The 23,533-nt window shown below is 43.2% G+C and overlaps 1 protein-coding gene across 2 annotated transcripts; it reads left to right on the top strand.

Annotated features, from left to right (window-relative positions):
• Positions 1–4,018: 4,018 nt before the first annotated feature.
• Positions 4,019–23,028, top strand: SLU7 (spliceosome associated SLU7). Of its 2 annotated transcripts, none has more exons than XM_075856288.1 (16): positions 4,019–4,125; positions 8,362–8,534; positions 9,378–9,531; positions 10,429–10,509; positions 10,744–10,908; positions 11,099–11,167; positions 11,311–11,358; positions 12,169–12,300; positions 12,425–12,522; positions 17,803–17,870; positions 19,194–19,333; positions 20,124–20,285; positions 20,908–21,012; positions 21,126–21,194; positions 21,598–21,699; positions 22,670–23,028. In XM_075856288.1, the coding sequence occupies exons 2-16, from the start codon at positions 8,374–8,376 to the stop codon at positions 22,847–22,849; spliced, it is 1,734 nt and encodes a 577-aa protein (XP_075712403.1). In that variant the 5' UTR covers positions 4,019–4,125; positions 8,362–8,373; the 3' UTR covers positions 22,850–23,028. The 2 variants fall into 2 exon arrangements, with proteins under 2 accessions (XP_075712403.1, XP_075712402.1); XM_075856287.1 differs by lacking the exon at positions 4,019–4,125 and adding an exon at positions 4,384–4,449.
• Positions 23,029–23,533: the final 505 nt, after the last annotated feature.

Genomic DNA, 23,533 nt, shown 5'->3' on the forward strand with positions numbered 1-23,533 from the left:
CTGAGGCGGCTATCTTCTCTTTGTATCCGCTTTTCGCTTCATGCGATTGACTGCCAGCAAAATAGAGGACCGGGTCTGTTGCCAGATATGCAGAAAGTCCCCAAATGTAGAGTCAGAAGCGGGCACCTGAGATGTAGTCTACACAGGAAGAGGGACTCTAGGATGCTGACTGTACACAATGTAAAACAGTGTGGAAGTGGTGGACTCACTTGTGTGGTTGTTATGCGAGAACTCGGCCCATGGAAGAAGCTGTACCCAGTTATCATGCTGCAAAGAGATGAAGTGGCGGGGATAATTCTCGATGGCCTGGTTGATCCTCTCGACTTGCCCATTGGATTGGGGGTGATAGGCGGAGGAAAAGTCCAATCTCACATCCAGAAGTATACAGAGGGCTCTCCAGAATTTTGAGGTAAATTGAACCCCCTGATCGGACACAATGTGAAGGGGCAAGCCATGCAAGCAGAAGATGTGCTGAATGAAGACACTCGCCAGTCGGGGAGCAGAAGTTAGGCCGGTCAGCAGGATAAAATGTGCCATCTTCGAGAACCGGTCCACCACCACCCAGATAGTGTTGCATCCTGCCGGGGGAGGAAGGTCTGTGACAAAGTCCATCGCAATGTGCTGCCAGAGGGCATTGGGTACAGGCAGAGGTTGAAGCAGGCCGGCAGGCTTGGAGTGAGTAACCTTGTTAGAAGCACACACCGTGCAGTAAGAGACAAAGTCCACAACATCTTTGGGTAGCATAAGTCAACAGAAGTGACGAGCAATCAGGTCCCGGTTCTTACGAACATCAGCGTGCCCAGTGGAGCACAAATTGGAAACGGGTGAAGAACAGCGACCACCTGGCTTGACGGGGATTAAGTCGTTGAGCGGACTGAAGATAAGTGAGGTTCTTGTGGTCGGTGTAGATCAGGATGGGGTGAGCTGCACCCCCAAGAAGATGTCTCCATTCCTCCAGAGCCAATTTGATGGCCAGTAGCTCCCGAAGAAAAAAGTCTCGAGTAATAGCCACATACAACTGCCTTTCCTTTGGAGCTTCTCTGGGACAGAAATGCACCTGCACCAACAGAAGAAGCGTCCACCTCCAATGAAAACTGCCGAGATACGTCAGGATGATGGAGGATCGAGGCTGAAGTGAAGGCTTTCTTGAGGCTAATAAATGCGGATTCTGCCTCTGAAGTCCACACCTTGACGTTCACACCCTTCTTGGTATGGGTTGAGATGGGAGCTGTCAGTGATGAGAAGTTTGGGATAAACTGCCAGTAGGAATTGGCGAATCCCAGGAAACGATGTATGGACCTCAGGCCTTGAGGATGTGGCCATTCCGGGACAGCTCTTACTTTCTCAGGATCCATCTTGAGACCTTCATCCGAGATGATGTAGCCCAGGAAACGGTAGAGAATTATTTTCAAAGACGCACTTCTCCAGCTTGGCATATAATCGATTCTTCCTTAATCGCAGTAGAACTTGACGGACATGCCTCCGATGAGTCTTCGGATCTGGGGAGAAAATCAAAATATCATCGAGATAAACTACAATACAGACATAGAGAAGATCTCGAAAGATATCATTGATGAATTCCTGGAAGACCGCGGGAGCGTTACACAGTTCGAATGGCATCACCGGGTATTCGTAGTGCCCGTCTCGAGTGTTGAACGCCCTCATCCACTCATCCCCTCGACGGATTCGGATCAAATTATAAGCCCCACGCAAGTCCAGTTTTGAAAAAATTCTGGCTCCTCGTATACGGTCAAACAGTTTGGATATAAGTGGCAACGGGAATTTTTTCTTGACCGTGATCTGGTTTGAGACCACGGTATTCAATGCAGGGTCGAAGGAATCCGTCTTTCTTTTTAACGAAGAAGAACCCAGCCCCGGCCGGGGAGGAAGTCTTTCCTATGAAACCCCTCTACAAATTCTCCTTGATATAGACCAACATGGATAGAGACCCTGGCAAGGAGAGAGTATATACCCGACCATGGGGAGAGAGGCATTAGGAACCAGTTCAATGGGGCAGTCATAAGTCCGATGTGGAGGCAGCGTCTCAGCCTCCCTCTAAGGCCCCATGCACACGACCGTGCCCGCAATCACGGCCCGCGATTGCGGGCACGGCCGGCCGCTGACTGACAGCCGCATTTTCGGGCCGTGCTCCCATACAAAGTATCGGAGCCGTCTGGCCATAGCGGCCCACATACAGTATATTGCCCCATAGCTTCCTATACAATATAATGCCTCCGTAGCTGCCCCCATACAGTATGTGTAGCGCCCATGGCCGCGGGCCGTCGGGTTCACTCACCTTCCGACGCCCGCAGCCATGGATCTGTGAGCGCTGGCCTCCGTCTCCCTCCTAGGAGATGCCAGCGCTCGCTTCCGCTCCGTCTGGCCGGGTCCCGTAAGGTGCGCGCGCACGCTCGCGCCCGCTCTTAAAGGGCCAGCGCGCGCACATGGAATCAATTATCATTAACCCACGTGATTCCCTGCTCTATAAGAATGCCCTAGCCCTTCTGATCCTTGCCTGAGCGTTGTTAGTCTTTCCCTGTCTGTCTCGCAAATGGTCCCTTAGTGTCTCCCGTTCCTGCTGTTACCCGTGCCCTGTTACCGTTCCTGTATTCCGCATTGTTCCTGTGTCTGCCACGTCAAGTGCCATCTGCCACGTCAAGTGCCATCTGCCACGTCAAGTGCCATCTGCCACGTCTAGTGCCATCTGCCACGTCAAGTGCCATCTGCCACGTCAAGTGCCATCTGCCACGTCAAGTGTCATCTGCCACGTCAAGTGCCATCTGCCACGTCAAGTACCATCGGCTCATCGGATACTTTCCGCACCTGTCTCCATCCGTGCTGAGGCCACAGTCACCGCCCGGACTATTACAGGTACCTAAACATTACTGTCTGCTATCTACCTTCACATAAACTGTGACCTGGTCAGCTGCCTCCCCGCTACGGCGGAGCGGCCTAGTGGGTCCACAAACCCAGTTGCCTGTGACAGTATGAAGCCGATGATGAAGCAGGAAACCGTCAGCTCCATGTTTCAGCATTCACTGTGTAACTCCGGCCGTGAGCGGCTGTCTGCGCTGAACCACTCATAGTACAGAGTGAAGAAGCAGAGGGATTTTCTCCACTCGTCGTGGGAACGAGGTTAGGTGAGTCATTTTTATAAAAATTTGTTTTAGGCACTATGAGGGCATTATACTGTATGGGGGCACCTGTGGGGGCATTATATTGTATAGAGGCACCCGTGGGGACATTATACTGTATGCTGGCAGCTAAGGGGGCATTATACAGTATGGGGGCAGCTGTGGCAGCATTATACTGTATTGGGCAGCTGTAGGGGCATTATACTGTATAGGGGCAGCTATGGGGCATTGTACTGTATCGGAGCATTAGGGCATTATACTATATGGGTCAGTTGTGGGGATATTATACTGTATGGGGGCAGCTATGGGGCCTTATACTAAATGGGGGGTTCTAGGGGGGGATTATGCTGTGGGAAGGCACTATGGGGCATTTTACTGTGCGGGGGTCCAGCTATGGGACCATTATACTCTGTGGGGGGTTCTATGGGATCATTATACTCTGTGGGGGGTTATATGGGGGCATTATACTCTGTGGGCTGAACTGGGTGTGTATGGGTGGAGATTGGGTGAAATTAGAGGCGTGGCTTAACAGGGAAAAATTTGCAGAGGCGCGCTATGCGTGGGCCCTGGCCCATCGGTTTTCTCTCTTTGCAATACTCGGAAGTTTGGAGATATAATCAATAAAGTTTAAATATAAAAAACATTTTTTTATATACATCCCACTACAACCTTTAAAAAATAATTGATCTGACCGGTTACTATGAGCAACTGTCCTAAGTCAATGTATCAGTAATGATTCTCAGGTTTGAACCCCACATTTTTTCAAATGACTTTATTGTGTTTTCATGCGAGTGTGACGACGATTGAATCTTACAAGATAGAACTACAAGGGTTAATAGATCAATAAACTTCAAAGCTCCGCCCACTGCATCAGCGACCTCAGCGGAATGGCTTGTTGTTACACGTCACTTCCGGGTCGCATGTTTACTTCCGGATTACGATTCGTTCCTACGCAAACTGCGTTTCCCCGCTGAATAACACCTAGTGGACGGTGAGTGATGGACGTAACGCTAAATTCTCTTGGCTGACGATATTTTGTATGTTGTTTACCTGCTGTCAAAGGCGAATAGTACGCGAGTGACAGGGTCGGCTTGTGATACTGTTTGGTTTCACCACTTTAAGGAGGGCTCTACTGTGAGTGGCAACGGATTCAATTGAGCTTTTGGAACGCTACATTTCACTTTACGGATATTCGCAGATGTGCTGATAATTTGGCCGGTTGACAGATGACGTGCGTTCATATCATGCGATAGCCTGTGCGATTATGGTAGTAAACTTTACGACGTTCGGAAACTGCAGCCCTTCCAGGCAATATGTAAATATAGATTATACATTCTCTAATGCAACTTTGTGATATACTTTGTTTCAACTCCTCAAAGCTTTCCGTATTTCTGCTTGCTTTCAGTGAATGGAAGCATTCAGAGGATGAAGTACTGACCTACTACTACTCACTGCCCTGCAGTTCTCTGTGAGCTAGGTGTAAAGGCTATGTACACCTTTTGAAATCGTATTTTATTTTTTTTGTTCTTTTTAAATGAAAATGTCTTATCAGTGTGTTTTGGTGCAACTTTCTAAATAGTTAATAAAATAAAATTTTACTTTTTGAGATACAGCTGCTTTGTATTCTGTATTCTATATCTAGCATTGAAACGTGTATCCGTTAGGTCAGCGGCACTGACGGGTTCAGTGATGCAGGATCCATTTGTTATCCATCACATCTAAGTACCCACTGTCACGCAAACCCGTCAGTCCCGCAGACCTGAGGGATTCTGGTCTCAGTGCAAGATACAGCTGCTGTATATACAGAATACAAAGCAGCTTTATCTCCAAAAGTAAAAATAATTTTTAATAAAAAGCATTTAGAAAGTTGCACTAAACATAGTTTTAAAAAAAATAAATAAAAATGTCTATTTTAATGGTGTACATCGCCTTTAATAGCAGCATAAATCTCTATTTTCCTGATAGACACATTTTACCTCCATGGATACAGTCTAGGCTCTTTAGATGACAATAGATTGCCAAGACTGCATACAATTGTATCCACTGATCTCATGAGAGAAGTGATGGGTTTGGACAGGTTTTTGGCCTCTGGATTTAAACAAGAAAAGAATAAGTATATTAGAAAGTTGTAGAACTTTTCACTAGATAGGCGCGTTATACCTGCGTTTAAAGCGTACCTAACTTCAGATGTCTTCAATCTGGAGCATTACATTTGTGGGTTCGATTAAACTCTCCAAATGGCTAGAAAAAGAGAGCTTTCATGTGAAACTCGACAGTCTTGTTCTTAGAAATGAAGGCTATTCCATGCGAGAAATTGCCAAGAAACTGAAGATTTCCTACAACGGTGTGTACTACTCCCATCAGAGGACAGCACACACAGGCTCTAACTAGAGTAGAAAGAGAAGTGGGAGGCCCCGCTGCACAACTGAGCAACAAGACAAGTACATTAGAGTCTCTAGTTTGAGAAATAGACGCCTCACAGGTCCTCAACTGGCAGCTTCATTAAATAGTACCCGCAAAACGCCAGTGTCAACGTCTACAGTGAAGAGGCGACTCCGGGATGCTGGCCTTCAGGGCAGAGTGGTAAAGAAAAAGCCATATCGGAGACTGGCTAATAGAAGGAAAAGATTAATATGGGCAAAGGCACACAGACATTGGACAGAGGAAGATCGGAAAAAAGTGTTATGGACAGACGAATCAAAGTTTGAGGTGTTTGGATCGCACAGAAGAACATTTGTGAGACGCAGAACAACTGAAAAGATGCTGGGAGAGTGCCTGACGCCATCTGTCAAGCATGGTGGAGGTAATGTGATGGTCTGGGGTTGCTTTGGTGCTGGTAAAGTGTGAGATTTGTACAAGGTAAAAGGGATTTTGAATAAGGAAGGCTATCACTCCATTTTGCAACGCCATGTCATACCCGGTGGACAGCGCTTGATTGGAGCCAATTTCATCCTACAACAGGACAATGACCCAAAGCACACCTCCAAATTATGCAAGAACTATTTAGGGAAGAAGCAGGCAGCTGGTATTCTATCTGTAATGGAGTGGCCAGCGCAGTCACCAGATGTCAACCCCATAGAGCTGTTGTGGGAGCAGCTTGACCGTATGGTACGCAAGAAGTGCCCATCAAGCCAATCCAACTTGTGGGAGGGCCTTCTGGAAGCATGGGGTGAAATTTCTCCCGATTACCTCAGCAAATTAACAGCTAGAATGCCAAAGGTCTGCAATGCTGTAATTGCTGCAAATGGAGAATTCTTTGACGAAAGCAAAGTTTGAAGGAGAAAATTATTATTTCAAATAAAAATCATTATTTCTAACCTTGTCAATGTCTTGACTATATTTTCTAGTCATTTTGCAACTCATTTGAGAAAACACAAAATTGTCTGGGTGACCCCAAACTTTTGAACGGTAGTGTGTGTATGTATGTATATATATATATATATATATATATATATATATATATATATATATATATATGCGCTGCAGCAGCATGGAGGAGATTACTCATTACTGCTGCATAGTGTAACTGAGAATTAAGCACTAGGATGACATATAACACTATGTTCAGCAGTAGAGTCTGTGCCTCACTCTGCTCCCCACTTTCTTCTCCATAGGTTAGTATGGGCAGCGTGTCTGTGTCTCTCACTCTGCTCCCCACTTCTCCATAGGTTTGTATGGGCAGCGTGTCTGTGTCTCTCACTCTGCTCCCCACTTTCTTCTCCATAGACTTGTATGGGCAGCGTGCCTGAGTCTTTCTGCTCCCGCATCCTCCTCCTGCTCCCCCTCTATCGATGGGCAGCATGTCTGGTTCTCTTTTTCTCTTGGCTCCCTGCTCATCCCCTCTCCTAAGATTGTATGGGCAGCATGTGTGTGTGTGTGTGTGTCTCTCTCTCTCTATCCTCCTGCTCCCCCTCCTCCCTCCATAGACTTGTATAGTCAGGCAGTGAAGAGACCCCCACCTTCTGCAGTCTGTCAATTCTGCTCTGTAACCAGGGACGGACTTTGCTTGACAACAGAGGGTGGACAGCAGATTGCAGGAAGGGAGAAGTGTCAGTAACTTTACACAGAATTTGCATGGATAAAATTGAATTTTAACAGTAAGTAAATTGCAAAGTTGATCTATATAAGATTATATATGATCTATATCAGATTATATATTGTATCTATATCAGATACTATTAGATTAGCATAAGTTGTTTAAAAAGTTTGTGTCCTTTGAACTGTCCATGTTCTGGATGTAAGATCCTTTTGGTGCTCTAGGATCTCTCCGTAGAATTGTGTGGGATCTGGGTGTTACATCTGGAATGCAGAAAATTTAACACGGGTGCAATACCAATACACCTGACTGCAAAAGCCTTAAAGAGGCTCTGTCACCAGATTTTCAAACCCCTATCTCCTATTGCAGCAGATCGGCGCTGCAATGTAGAGAACAGTAACGTTTTGTTTTTTTCAAAAACGAGCATTTTTGGCCAAGTTATGACCATTTTTATATTTATGCAAATGAGCCTTTATTAAGTACAACTGGGAGTGTTTAAAGTTATGTCCAAGTGGGCGTGTATTGTGCGTGTACATCTGGGCGTTTTTACTTGTTTTACTAGCTGGGCGTTGTGAATAGAAGTGTATGATGCTGATGAATCCGCATCATCCACTTCTCTTCGTTACCACCCAGCTTCTGGCAGTTCACAGACACACAGCGTGTCCTCGCTCGTCCGACGCGATGAAGTTCCTGTGGGAGGAAGTGAGTGACGTCACAGCGTGATCTCGCGAGATCTGAGACCCCCACCGATCACTAAAACAAAGCGTCAGAGTCGCTAGGGTGAGCGCTTAGCCGCTTAGTTTCTGGTCGGCTTTTGTCGGAAAGCCGACTTAACGGTGTACGGACTCAATAGAATGTCTATGGGGCTGTACACCGTTATATCGGCTTTCTGAGAAAAGCCGATCAAAAACGAAGCTGCTCAGCTCTCACCCTAGCGCTTCTGCTGCTTTGTTTTAGCGATCGGTGGGGGTCTCTGTGCTCCGACTCACACTGATCAAAACTTCTGACATGTCACTATGACATGTCAGAAGTTTTCTGAAAGTTTAGTTACTCTTTAAGGCTGGTCCACTTCACAGTTGACTCAGAGTATAAGAGTATCTTTGTCTCAAATGAAGAACACCTTCCCATGTATATTTACTTAGCCTTTGTTTTGTCTTATTATTCAAACATACCTGTTTGTTGTTATTGTAGTTCTGCTCAGAAATGTCCGGTGGCTCGGAGATCATCGCTAGTGCGGGAGGTGGGGATCCATCTGGCATGGATGAACCCAAAAAGATGACACGGGAAGACTGGCGAAAGAAGAAGGAGTTGGAAGAACAGAGAAAATTGGGAAATGCTCCGGCTGAGGTGGATGAAGAAGGAAAGTAAGTGTTGTTAATACAGTTAAGCGTCTCCGCTTTTCAAATTAGGCTGGGTTCACACAACCTATTTTCAGGCGTAAACAAGGCGTATTATGCCTCGATTTACGCCTGAAAATACGGCTCCAATACGTCGGCAAACATCTGCCCATTCATTTGAATGGGTTTGCCGACGACCTGTAATTTACGCGTCGTCGTTTGACAGCTGTCAAACGACGACGCGTAAAATAACTGCCTTGTCAAAGAAGTGCAGGACACTTCTTTGGACGTAATTTGAGCCGTTTTTCATTGAATTCAATGAAGAACAGCTCTAAATTACGGCCGTCAATGACGCCTCGCAAAATGCGAGAAGGAGCATTTACGTCTGAAACTACGGAACTGTTTTCTCCTGAAAACAGCTCCGTAATTTCAGCCATAATGGTCGATATCGTGTGCACATACCCTAACAAGTAAATCTTGGGAGAAAGAAAGCAGAGTGGAGCCAACAAGATACAAAGTGGTAAGGTGCTTTACTAGCGCTGCTGATCGGACACTGGTGACGTGTCCCAGCAATATGCCACCAATGTCTATCCTTGTGAAAGTTTTTCTAGAAATAAAAGAATAAAGGCTTTTTTTATGTGGCCTCCAGCCTAGTAACATGGAAATGTGGATTAAGCAGTTGTTATCCCTAACAAATGATTCTGGATTTGTGTAAACGTTGCCACTGCTTGGTGAATGCATTACAATGTGTGCATGCGCTTACCTACACGTGTACTGTATACATCAATATATTTTTGTTAGATTTAGTGTAGCAAAAGATCCGCGACGGAAAATGAAAAATCTAATTTTTTACTTCTTCTCATCTTTCAGAGACATCAATCCTCACATCCCTCAGTACATTTCTTCTGTCCCATGGTATGTGGATCCATCTAAGAGGCCCACTTTAAAGCATCAGCGACCCCAGGATGAGAAGCAGACAGAATTTACATCATTGGGAGAATGGTATAGGAAAGGAGTTAATGAGGTGAATCTATAAGATAATGTATAGTGTGTAGAAAAGTACCATATTCACAATTTGTGTAAATTGTCATATATGTAAGCAGGTTCTATGGTCAATCATGCAGAAAGATCAGATTTCTGAACTAATTACTCCTGATGACTAATGTGGAAAAATTATATTTAATCTCAAGTCAAATTTTTTTTTCAATAAAATATCAGGAGTGGAATAGTCATATTCAGCCCTGACATGTTATTTCTTTATAAATCGCACCAGTGGTTAATGGCTGCAATCGTGATGACCGTGGTAGTCGTTGTCATGATACAAAAGGGAAGTGATAGTCTAAACTACCTCCATATACTGTGCTAAAAGGCTTATTCCCAACTCAGACATTTATGGCATATCTACAGGAGATGCCATAAATGTTTGATAGATGTGGGTCCCAGCTCAGAGACCCACACCTATATCAAGAACAGGGGTCACTCGACCTCCGTTTTGCCAGGTGAGGTGGCCTCTGGCCTGCTGATTCCAGGTGGGGGATTAAGTGGAGAGGGGACAGTCGCTCTCCATTATGTTTCATGGGAGTTACGGAAACAGACGAGCAGCGAATTCATCTGGCTGCATAAATGGAGATGCTAACAGTGACTGAGACCGAGTATTTAGCATGTCCTTACTGATGCCTGCCTGGCATATCTGCCAAAGTCCCTGAGTGTTGTACAGGCTTTATATTATGGACTATCCGTGCTTTATTTCAAGTGACCCAATAATTAGGTCTAACTCCATAAAAATATTTAAAATCTGTCTGTGTGTGTGTGTATATGTATGTATGTGTATATATATATGTACAGGCTCTAGCAGTTATGTACAAGCAACCTTTTAGATTATAAGTATGGAACAGTAAAACATCCCTTTTGTTCCATTTAGGGCACATTTGCAACAAAATATCGTCAAGGAGCTTGTGAAAACTGTGGTGCTATGACTCATAAGAAAAAAGACTGTTTTGAGGTGAGTTTGGTTTATTTTCTATATTGCTCATCTGTTGCAAAAGTTTACCAAAGCCCATTGTTACTGAGTTTTATTATCCTTATTTATGGAACCTATTACACAATGTTTTTGGTTTTGCGCCTTCTATATACTTTCGGGCACAAATTACAGGGCTCAATCTCTCACCTGACTGTCTTCTAACACGCTCTGATTACATGTTTGGTCACTTATCAATTGAAAATATTTATTTTCCAGAGACCTCGGAGAGTTGGAGCAAAGTTCAATGGAGCTAACATTGCCCAAGATGAGTTTGATCAACCCCAGCTTTTGCTTGACTATGATGGGAAGAGAGATCGATGGAATGGTTACAATCCGGAAGAACACATGAGAATTGTTGAGGAACATTCCAAAGTCGACTTGGTATGTTAATGGTGTCTAAAGGAATTTATTATCTCTGAGATCACATTAATCACAATAATCAGATATGTTGTGCTGCCGCTATTCTATTCCCATCTCCAACAATCAATGGCATCGTACTGATTGGAATAGACCTAGTTTTAATGTTAAATATACACTAAAATGACTCTCCCCATCTTATTTATTCTTCAAGGCAAAACGTACATTGAAGGCTCAAAAGCTTCAGGAGGAGTTGGCCTCAGGAAAACTTTCTGAACATGTGGTAAGAAAAATGCTATTGGCAAATTTATAAATTATATTATATACATATATTTTTTTGGTCATTTCCCAAGGGAACTTTGTTGTTCTCCTTGTTAAACATGACTTGACTTTCTATTATCATATATCTCGCTTTCTTTACTTCAGAGTTCCCCAAGACACCAGTGGGGAGAGGAGGACCAGAATGCTCAAACAGTAAGTTTTGCTGCGGGAAGTCGGTCTTCAAATGGCTCTTCCTGCTTGACCTTTGTGTTTATGATTAAATAAATGTTCTGAGAAAACATGGTGCCGAAAACCAAGCATTGCTTGGAACTGAGACCTTTTTAAATAGCAAATATAATATCTCATGAAAGAATTATAAAGTGAACACCGGTCTATCTAAATTATTATGTAAAATGTATTAGGATGACACATCCTAGATTCTCCTTGCACTATATAGGCGGCAGGGGCTTGGATATAATTCTGGTGTGAGTGATAATAAATGCTTTCTCTTGGAGCACTGAACATCTATTGTGATTGAAGAAATCATTGTTGGTAGCACGCACGTGCTAAATATTGTTCTCTATCCCTACTATATTAAATAGTTTGTCTTCTGAAAAGTCCTTTTTAAATGGAATCCAGTTATGGTGGCGGGTACGGCTTCTCTAACCTCCGGCGATCCGCTTTGTTTGAGAGGGGAAAGCCATCTCTGGCCAGACATGCTGGCCATTCATTTGTATGTAATGCATGGACAGGTCGGGTCCGCCAGATGAAACACCACTCTTATAGATTGGCTCATAGTGGGAGGAGCCTGACAGGGCATATGGACAGATGTTGTCTTCATGACACTAATCCTTTTAATTCTATCGCTCCTTTGCATCTGAAATGTTTTACATAAATTTAAAGGCTAGAAGGGCCGTCCTAGTGTAGGAAGAAGAACCCAATTATTAGATAAAAATAAATGAATAAACTTGGAAAGGAAAACAGAGACAGTGTTTATTAATCTGTCATACATTGATTTCTCAGGACAGGGATCGCAACAGTGAAGATGAGGATGAAGACAAATATGCCGATGACATTGATATGCCAGGACAGAACTTTGATTCCAAGAGACGCATTACAGTCCGAAACCTTCGTATCCGAGAAGACACTGCCAAGGTAAGATAATTCTTCTCCCTCTCGTTCACAGGGGTTATTTAGAGTGTGAGCTGTGTATAGGTGATGGGAACAGTACATTATTTTAAGAGTTTGTTTGAAATTCGGTTTTATTCCCTTCCTGCAGTACTTAAGGAACTTGAATCCAAATTCTGCATACTATGATCCAAAAACGAGAGCCATGAGGGAAAATCCATATTCTGATGCAGGAAAGAATCCCGATGAGTAAGTTTACATTTTCTGTTATTTACATCTTATATTTAATTAAAGGGGTTTTCAGATATTTTTATTTAATGGCCATTCGGCAGAACCCAGCACCAGGGCTACATGTAGGGCTACCTGTTTTTCCAGGGGGCCATTTTTCCTTCCTAGATGGGCTTCTCTTCACACTGACCCTTGTTTAGTCCTCCCCGTCCTTTCTTTTGTTAACATGTCTTACTCCCAGGAGGACTCCAACCAATAACCTGTTCCTGTTGCGATGGCGGTGTACTATTCTTGCGGTTGCTGCAACAAAAAATTTGCCTGCGGCCAGTCTCGATCGCTATGTTCTCAGTGTCTGCTTCTTAGAGCCTCCCAGTATCCTTCTATTGCACCCTCCCAGGATGTTGCCATCCCTTACAGGACAATGTTTTTAACCCAGTTCATAGGTGAGCTTTCCAGGCTCTCTCAGATCATGGTGAGTCTCTGAAGAGACCCAAATAGCGACCAAGGTCAACACTCCCTTAGAATCCCCTCTAGGGAAAACGCATCCTCTTCCTCGTGGGACAGATCTTGCTTCTCTTTGGGTTCTTCACAAGCATTTCCCGTTCGGACCATTTCTTGAGAGGCTGTTTTACTGCAGGATCAGTCCACCTCCTCTGGAGAATCCTCTGACTTTGATTCAGTCAGCACAAGACACTAAATTGGCGGCAGCTATGCAGGAAGTGATCCTTGCTGTCAGGGACACATTGCACATTAAGGTTGCCTGTTCTTTTTCAAACCATGGTGAGAAACTCCTCTCTAAGTAATGGGAGTAGCCTGACGTGCTTAACCGTCTCCAAACGGACGGATATGTTCCTCCCGTTTCCAGAGGATTTTGTCACCAAATGGGTTGTCTCTCCTTTGGTGGATACACCTGTGTCGTGATTTTCCTAGTGTACCAATCTACTGCTGGACATGGTGTCCCTTAGTGATTCTCTTGACGAGATTGGATTTACTGTCTAGATCTGTTTTTGTGTTGGCAGGGTTTACTCTGCTCCCAGTATTCGCCTCTTCCTCTTAGCAAAGCTAAACAGCTTCACAGTCGGGAATAGGATCTGTATATTAATTTTAGTATACAGCTTCTATTCCCAACTGTGTTTTCAACTGGTGAGATCTGCGATCCTGGAGGCATATGAAAGTTACGAATCTCATCTTTCATATGCCACCAGAAACACTGTTCTAGGTGGTCCACAGCCCAATATATGACTATTGGAAGTGTTTTCCTCCCTCCTTAAAGCCTCAGTCTCTTATAGTGAGCCTGACGCTGAGCTAGCACTGTGTGTGAAGCAGCCTCACACTGATAGGACAATGTCAGAGGCTGTGAGGTAGCCCCACCTCAGAAGAATCGCTGGTGTTAGCGCCCGCTTCGTAAGCCATTCATTAACATATTTGGCACCAAAACAACTGAGGGCAATATCGTGGAAACGGGGGAGTAGAAATAAAATATAAGCACTGCTGGAGTCCAGGAGACAGCGGTAGTAAGGTGAGACTGCTGGTTCACTTTCTATGACCTAGTGACGGGTCCTCTTTTAAATTAATGGAAAATGAGCAATTTCAGGACAAATACAATCCACCTCCTGTGGAGAGTTACCCGAAGACCCAATTTTTTTTTTATTTTATCTCCTTACTCACTCAAGGAATGAAGATTCCCAATTGCACTAAGTTTAAACTACTGTGCTGAAACTGCCAATTACAATCAGGGACTATCTCCCTCTTATATTCTATGTTTAATGCCACACCCCAAGTTGGTGCCAACCCAGCAAATGGAGATCCTAGGAATAATTTTTGACGCCAGGACCGCCAGAGTATTTCTCCCTAAGGTTAAGATCAGTGCCATTCAAGCCAGGTTGGCTCTCCATTCACTCTTGGGAGAGTGCTTGGCAAAATGGTGGTGACCATCCAGGCCATTTCCTATCCCCAGTTTAACACAAGGCAACTCTAGAGGCTTTGGGACAAATATCAGGATTTCCTGGACAAATTGATCCTACTACCCCTATGGGTTCGCCAGGAGTTGCTCTGGTGAGAGACCTCACCACCCATTTTTCAGGGCTGCACCTTCTTGCTCCTCGACAGATGTCAGCAACTCATGTCGGGGGAAGAAACTCTGTTAAAGATCAGTTTTCTGGAACTGAGGGCCATATTTCTAGCGCTCACCCATTGGATTCCACTTCTCCATGTCGGTCAGCGTCCAGACCGACAACTTTACAGCGGTCTCTAATCTGAACCACCAGGAAGCAGGCGGCAATGTGGATGTCCTTTCGGATCCCCCACTGGGCGGAGAATCCTATAGCAACTCTGTCTGTGGTCCATGTGCCGGTAGTGGACAACTGGGCTGCAGATTTTGTTAGTCAGGAAAAGATGAATCCGGGGGAGCTGGTAGCTCCACCGGTAAAATTTTCTCCAAATCTGCTGGAAGCTGAGGTGCTCCAGATGTGGACCTCTTTGCATCTCGTCTCATCCACGAGGTTCTGCTCTACATGGCCCTGGTCACTCCTTGGGAGGGGTTTTGTGTCCCTTCTGTTGTTGCGCAGAGTCTTCAAGTAGGTCAAGGCAGAGGGCATTCCCACAGTTTTAATTTGCTTGAGACTGGCCTTGCAAGGCCTGGTATGCCGACCTCGTCGAAACGTTTGCTCAGCGTCATACACTGCTCTGTACAACGCTCACTTGGTCTAAAGTAAAAACACGCCCAGTTGGGCACTAAGAAAGTAATTAGCATAAAGCTAAAATCGCTCATAACGTGGTAAAAATAGATTGTTTTTCTAAATAAAAAGCACTGCTGTCACCTACATTATAGCGCCGATCTTCTTATGTAGGAGATAGGCCACTTATAATGTGGTGACAGAGCCTCTTTAATGAATTCGTTATCCAGATGATGCCCAAGGTCTGGAAACCACAATCGACTAAGTTATATCACGTGCGTGGAAGGTATATTTCCGTTGGTGTGATCAACACTGTTTCCGTCCCTTGGTGTCTTCCACTCCAAGGATTCTGTCTCTTCTGCAATTGGGTCTGTATCAGGGCCTTGGCCTTGCTTCTCTCAAGGGCCATGTCTCTACTCTCTCATCCTTTTTCGGCGAACGTTGACTTTCCACTATAAGGTGAAGACTTTCTTACAGGGAGTGGCCAATTCTGCCTACCCTTTTCTGGATCTTATTGAGCACCGAGATCTTAACCAGTTCCTGGGAGCACTTTCAGCCTCCCCTTTCGAGGCATTTTGCAAGATTTTGCTCTGGTTTCTTTCCTGGAATGTTGCATTCCTTGTGTCCGTAACTTCCATCAGATGGGTTTCAGAACTAGCCTCACTGTCTTCCTTCCTCGTGATCCACAGGGACAAGGGGGTCTTCCGCCCAGTCCCATTGTTTCTCCCGAAGGATGTCATCCTTCCCTCCTTTTCCCCTCTTCCTCACATCCGATTGAGCGCACCCTCCATTGTCTTGATGTGGTTAAAGCAGTACACATCTACTGTGCTGCAACTGAGTTGTTTAGATGCTCTGATCCTCTTTTTGTTATTCCTTAACCCCTTAATGACCGGGCCTGAAAAGACCTTAATGACCAGCTAAATTTTTCTGGTTTTTGCCTCTCTGCGTTTCAGCAGCCATAACTTTTTTTATTTTTTCATTGACGTGGCTGTATGAGGCCTTGTTTTATGCGAGAGAAATAGTATTTTATTTTTCACACAGTTTGGGGGTAAAAAATTTTTTTTTTACGGCGTGAATATAGGAAAAAGCGATTCTCGGAATAGTTTTTTTTGTTTATTTTTTATCCCGTTCACGTTTCACGCTAAATAACCCGTTTAGATTAATTCTTCAGGTTATTACGGTCGTGTAGATACCTAATATGCGTAGGTTTTTTGTTTTTATTTAGTGTAGGGGCAATAAAATATTTAATGCAAAATAAAGACTCTTTTTGGCACTTTTTTTATTTATTTGTTTTGTTACTTTTTTTAATCCCATCAAGGGATAACTTTATTTGTAACTTTATTTTGTACTTGTAATGTATTAGCATACTTCTGTACGCTAATACATTACACTGTGTCACTATGACATAGGCTGCTGATCGGGCAGCACATAGTGTGCTCGAACAGCAGGCACACGGAACAGACAGCCCTGGGGTCCTTTGTAGGTCCCCAGGACTGACTGCAGAGGGATTCCCCGGTGTTTGATCGCATCACTGGAATCCCGGTGATGTGATTAAAGAGGGAAATTCCCTTTGATCATGCCGCGGTCAGGGACCGCGGTAATCAAAGGGTTACACAGCTGGGATCCGAATGTTTGCCGACCCCAGCTGTGTTCAGGAGGCTGCTCTAAGATCAGGAGCTGTTAGTTACAGCTCCTGCTTAGAGGATGAGCGCTCACACGAGCGCTCATCAGCCTGATCTGCAGCGATGCCAAAAGACGTCTCTGTAGATTAAGCACCTGCACCGCCTGACGTCAAAAGACAGTGGGCGGTCGGGAAGGTGTTAAAGAACCGCGCAAAGGTTTGACTGTTTTTAAATGTAACGTTGCTTGCTGGGTTCTGTCTGCGATTATGGAAGACTATCAGTCCAAAGGTAAGTTTGCCACCTGGGCTTCGGGTGCATACCTTCACAGAGTTCTATCTCTGCTGTACGTAAGACGGCGAACAGCAGATTTCTTCTTTTTACCCACCCTCTGGGACTACTTTACTGCTTCCATGTTGTTCTGATTCCCCAAAGATATGAACGAGAAAATCTGATTTTTACACTCACCGTAAAATCCTTTTCCCGTTGACTTCTTTGGGGGACACAGATCCTACCCTCTTTAGTTTTCCAAGGCCTGGGATTCTGTTCTGGATGTTTTGTTGCTGTTCTCCTGGGACCATGGTTGTGTTGATGTTTATCATCTTTTCCTACTGCGTCTGTACAAATTGTATAGTCAATCGTCTGTGGGAAGTGCATGGCCTGCCTGGGCGGAGCCAACACTTTTTTTTTTTTTTTTTCTTCCTAGTGTGTGCCTCCTAGAGGCAAGGATATTTACCGGTGGTGCTGGGTCCCCCCAAAATATTCAAAGAGAAAAGGATTTTACAGTGACAAAAAAAATAATCAAATATTTAACTGTATTTAGGTCGGTTCCCAGAATTCCTTAGCTAGATGTAAGTGATTTTGGTTATCTTTATATTTCCCTTATACTTAGAGACTCCCTAAATCTACATATAAATGTTAATCCAGTGCAGATGCCCTTTTAAATGAAGACACACAATTACCGTATGTATTTTGCTGCTTGCCTGACTGATGGTTTTTGTGTACAGGGTCAGCTACGCTGGAGACAATTTTGTCCGATACACTGGAGATACCATTTCAATGGCACAGACACAGTGTAAGTATAGAGTTTTATGGTATACATATATGATAAATAATTACATAGTTAATATGCGAATAGAAAACGTAGGGGGCGTTTTTAACCCCTTGCTGCTGCTGCCAGTTTTGACCTTTCTAACCTTATTTTTCAAATCTGACTCTTACTTATCCAAGAGATTCTGAGATTTATTTTCGCGTGACACAATGTACTTTGTTAGTGCTAAAATTTGGTCAAAACATTCAGTGTTTATTTGAAAGAAACAGTAAAATTTAGAGCGAATTTGAGAAACTTAGTATTTGAAAACTGTACCCCTCAAAGTATTCAAAACAGCATTTAAAAAGTTTCTTAACCCTTTAGACATTTCACAGGAATGAAAGCAAAGTGAAACTTATTATTTTTTTTAGATTTTAAATTTTAATCTTTTTTTTTTTTTCTGTAATATAGCAAGTGTTAACAGAAAAACGGAACTCAATATTTATTAGCCTGACTCTGCAGTTTTCCAAAATATCCCATATGTGGCCCTAGTGGGGTGCTTGACTGAAACACAGACCTCAAAAATTAATGAGCACCTTGTGAATTTTGGGGCCTTTTTTTTTTTTTTTAGACATAGGCACTTCTATGTTTACAGAGGCCTTGAGATGCCAAAACATAAGAAACACCCCCAAAAAGTCTCCCATTTTGGAAAACTACACCCCCCCAGGAAAGTTATCTAGGGGTGCAGTAAGCATTTTGACCCCATAGTTGTTTCATGGATGTTTCATAGATATATTTTTTTTTTTAGATTTTAGCTGTGAAAATGAAAAAAATTATATATTTTTTTCCAATAAGATGTAGTTTTAGCTCAAAACTTTTAATTTCCACAAGGAATAAAGGAGAAAAAACACCCCAACGTTTGTAAAGCAATTTCTCCTGAGTACAGCAATACCCCTATGTGGTCAGAAACTGTTGTTTTTCACACGGTAGGGCTCAGAATGGAAGCGCCTTTTGGCTTATGGAGCGCAGATCTTGCTGGATTGGTTTCTGGGCACCATGTCACATTTGCAGAGCCTTTGAGGTGCAAATACAGTGGAAACCCCTAAAAAGTGACTCCATTTGGGAAACTAATCCCCTTGATGAATTCATGTGGGGGTATATGAGCATATTGAACCCATCGTTTTTTGTCTGAAATTGATTAGCATTGGTCAGTGGAAATGGAAAAAAAAAATTCAGGTCAAAAATGTTTAATTTTCAAAAGAAAATGTTTAATCTTTAAAAGGAATAAAGCAAAAAAAAGTGCCCCAACTAATGACATAAGCTCTTTGTTTATTGTCGTGTGTTTAAGATAATGCTTCTTCTGCACAGTGTTTTCCTGGGAAGCCTATGAGAAGGGTTCGGACGTACATCTGCAGGCTGATCCAACTAAACTGGAAGTTTTATGCAAATCATTCAAAGTTAAGAAAGAAGACTTCAAGGAAGACCAGAAAAAGAGTATACTGGAAAAAGTAAGTCATTAATGTAGACAAGAAATGTAAACCATAAACTACATTTGTGCTTTTGTATATAAAGTAAGAATAAACCACCAACTAACATGTAACCTTATGGGTGTGTTCACATCAGTGTCATCCTTCCGTTCATGGGTTCCGTTAGACCTTCGTTTCCGTTTGTTTCCGTTCTGTAAGGTTTCCGTTTTTTTTCCCCCTGGAAACAATAGCGTAGTCGACTGCGCTATTGCTACCGACAAAAAAACCTGAAACCTTATGGAACTGAAACAAACGGAAACCATTTGCAACGGAAGCATTACAATTGAAATGGTATTCCAAACGGAAGCTATGGTTTCCATTTGCCTTTCCTTTTATGGGACGGAAAGGTCTAACGGAACCCATGAATGGAAGGATGACGCTGATGTGAACAGGCCCTATCTTATATCTTCATCTACCATCATTATAGGAAAGGTTTACTTTTAACAACCAGGCCCTTTTATACTGTGTGTAAATTCCAAATTTACCATGCAGATGTCAAGGCACCATGGCTGTGGTTGTTTACATCGTTGTGTCCATGTACGTGGCTTTTATGCAAGCTGAAGCAACAGTGTGCAGGGAATGGGGAGAGCTGCATACATAGATTTGACAGTGTACACAAACCTAGCCATGTCCTCCCCTAATCCGCTCTGAGTGATCGTGTACAGAAGTCTTACTATGGGTGCCCAGTCTGTGTCTTGTTAAATGTAAAGGCAAATATTGGAAAACTGATGTCACTTAACCTATGAGATGCTGGTTTGGCTGTGTTTTACAGTATGGAGGACAGGAGCATTTGGACACCCCACCTGTGGAGCTGCTACTTGCTCAAACAGAGGACTACGTGGAATACTCTAGACATGGCACTGTTATTAAGGGACAGGAGAAAGCAGTTGTCCGCTCGAAGTACGAGGAAGATGTTCTTATAAGTAACCACACGGTAAGTGTCTGAGCCCTTCAAATGACAAAGCCAAAAACCCTGCAAATCGATTTACATAGAAATATGTGAACGAGAATGTATTAAACTTCCATTTGAGTATTATTGACAAGGTGTTGCCTGCCGCTGATCTTTATACTCCTCAGGCATCTGTGCCAAATGTGTCCAGTCGTTGTGCCAGGTCCTGATGACCACATGATTAAGCTTGTATCTACTAATGATTTAATATTATTTTATGAAACCTACTGGCACCATTTATGTAGAGAAATAAATGCTAATACTATATAAATAGTAGGTATTATAGCTGGTCCACAAAGAATATGTATGATGCTATCCTTGGCACCCCACTGTTGGCATCCTTTGTTGTATACTGGCAACCACAACAAAAAAACGCTCTTAAAGGCCTTGATCTAGAAATCTAGGCTTCACAGGCACTCGCCGATAGGCTGGATCTTCCAATAACTCGCTTGCCTATGCCCGTGTGATTTGAATACGGTTTGAAGTTACGATGGACCTGGAAAGACCATTGTGAGAAGAAAATATTGTAACATGAAGGGCCAGTGTATATGTTATTAAACATTTATGAAAACATAGAATGAGAATATTTGTCATCTCTCCTGTCTAGTGCATTTGGGGTTCATATTGGAAAGATGGAAGATGGGGATACAAGTGTTGCCATTCCTTTGTCAAGATGTCTTATTGCACCGGGGAAGCTGGGAAGAGTTTCAGTGTAAGTTTCCTTCTTTTCTAAATACTTTACTTGTTTACTAAACCACATCGATTTATTTTAAAGCCGTACGGCCATATTAAATCTAAACTTCTATTTTTTATTTTTTTTACTAGAATGATGATCTTTGTGAAGAGGAACTGGCCACTATTGAAGAGATATCCAAGCCTAAGACATTAGTGGAGGTAAGTGGATATGATTTAAAGGGGATTTCCACATTCTGACAGCTGATGAGTTGAAGGTGGACTTGCCCACTGGGAGTCCAGGGGTTGGCAATGCATGGACATTCTGGTTACAGAGCGAGAGACACTCTTTGTTGCCACTCTCTGCTCTGGCTAATAGATAAGGATCCTGAACGGGAGACCCTCATCTATTTATTGCAAAGTCCCTAATAGTATATTTGATAATGGTCTTTCTAAACTGGACATCCCCTATGCAATAAAAAAATTTCCAGCCCAGATAAATTTGTGGCGAACATGTAGTGTAATGTAAAACTACGTAGCATACAAGCTGGCTGCTCTTTCTGTTATGTCGCCCTTGTCAAGTAATTAGTATGGGATAAGAAAAAAACATCTTTCCTGTTCATAGATTCATCAGGAAAAAATGAAGAAAAAGAAGAAGAAGCACCGAAAAAGTGGTGGTTCTGATAGCGATGGGGAAGAGAAGAAAAAGCAGGAAAAACTTAAGAAGGTCTGGTATATTGTTTATTATCTGTGCCCCTCCTAGTTCTAACACAAGTCACCTCCTCTGATGAATCTTCCGTTTTCTATGCTAGGGTCATAATTTGAGGTAAATTACATGAATGCATTGTACCACCCTGCCTTGCGTTAATATTTCAGGCTAATAAAGTGAGGATTTTTTTTCGCGGCACATATTGGGTCCCTTATTGCCATTGAGCATCATTTAATTGCATCAGACAGTGTGAGGAATATCTATTGTTTAAATAAAATGTGGTACTAAGACTTCCACTGATTCCCTAGACTGAAGGGGCAGAATCGCTCGGCTGAGTGTTATGTCCCTTTGGCATTTTTCCAACGAGGGGCAGAAATTGCCAATTAGGCAATTCTGCCCCTTTCATTCTAATGATCAGTGGAGAGGGGGGGGGGGGGTCTCAGCAGCTGCACCCCCCCCCCTCCTTATGACTTGTCAGAAGCTTATTTAAATGATTAGGTACACTTTAGGATTGTTGCCTTTGTCATGTTCTCAATCTCTGAGGAATGTTTCCAGCACTTTATTAAATTTGTGCTGTGAAGAATCAGTTTAGCCTGACTTAGTGGCCACTGTGGTTCATTACTAAACGTTGTCTGGTCTCTGGCCTTTTATTTTACCGTCTATGCACTCTCCACTGCTCGTGCTGCTTTTGACCATGTGCTCACTGCAGTAGTTGGCACGATATGCCTAACTGTTAGACCAGGATCACACACACCGTTTTGATGCAGTTGTTGTGGCAGTTTTTGGCTGTTTTTTGAGCCAAAGTCAGAAGTGAATCCAAACGGAAGGAAAGGTATAAAGGAAATAATGATGCGTCTCTTTTCTTTTGTGTTCTCTTCTGTGTTTGGCTCAAAAAACTGATCCTAAAACTGCATAAAATCTGTGTGTGTGTGTGTGTATCCTGTCAGATGCAGCTGTATGTTGTGACACGTTCACTCTCTCACTTCAGGCGCTGAATGCTGAGGAGGCTCGTCTTAAACATGTTGAAGAATTGCTGCAAATGGACGAGAGGAAGAGAGCATTTAACAGCCTATATGAGACACGGGAGCCCACGGAGGAAGAGATGGAGGCATACAGAATGAAGAGACAGCGGCCTGATGACCCAATGGCCTCATTCCTTGGACAGTGATTCACTTATGTGGGACTTAGGTGTAGTTCACTAAGATTATTGTGTATTGCTCATGTTACATATACAACTGTAAAAATAAACTAGTCCTCTGTCGTTCTGTCATCTACATTATACTGTGTATAATGATAAGCTGTTTTATCTCATTAAATATTTAAAATGAATGATTATTTATTGCCAAATGCAATTCTGAACCTATTTTAAGAAAGAGAGCAGATGTAGTCCAGGTAATGGTATTGTTTCATAAGCATTCATAGGCCATTACAACTTTAGTGGACACTTTCCTCTGCTGTTACATTTATCCTGATTGCATTAAATTGGTGCATTATGAGGTTAAAAAGGAAATCTGCTTTTTTTTTTCCTCCAGAAAGGGCACCACTCCTGTCCATGGGCTTTTCCTAGTACTGCAGCTCCGCTTCATTTGCTTGAATAGAGCTAAGCAGCAATACCAGACACATCCCATTCTAAAGAGTGGTGTGGTTTCTTCAAAGAAAAAAAACTAATGTTTTAATGTCGCTAACTGCGACTAGATTACAAGGGATAGAGCTCTTTGTTTCATATTAAAGAGATTCTCCAGGACTCTTATATTGATAATCTATCCCTGGGATAGGTCTTCAATATCAGATCCTCATCAATTAGGTGCCTGAAGAGGCAGTGGTGACGAACACCGTGGCCTCTTTATAGTTT

The sequence above is a fragment of the Rhinoderma darwinii genome, chromosome 3, assembly GCF_050947455.1.
Source record: "Rhinoderma darwinii isolate aRhiDar2 chromosome 3, aRhiDar2.hap1, whole genome shotgun sequence".
Classification (NCBI taxonomy): domain Eukaryota; kingdom Metazoa; phylum Chordata; class Amphibia; order Anura; family Rhinodermatidae; genus Rhinoderma; species Rhinoderma darwinii.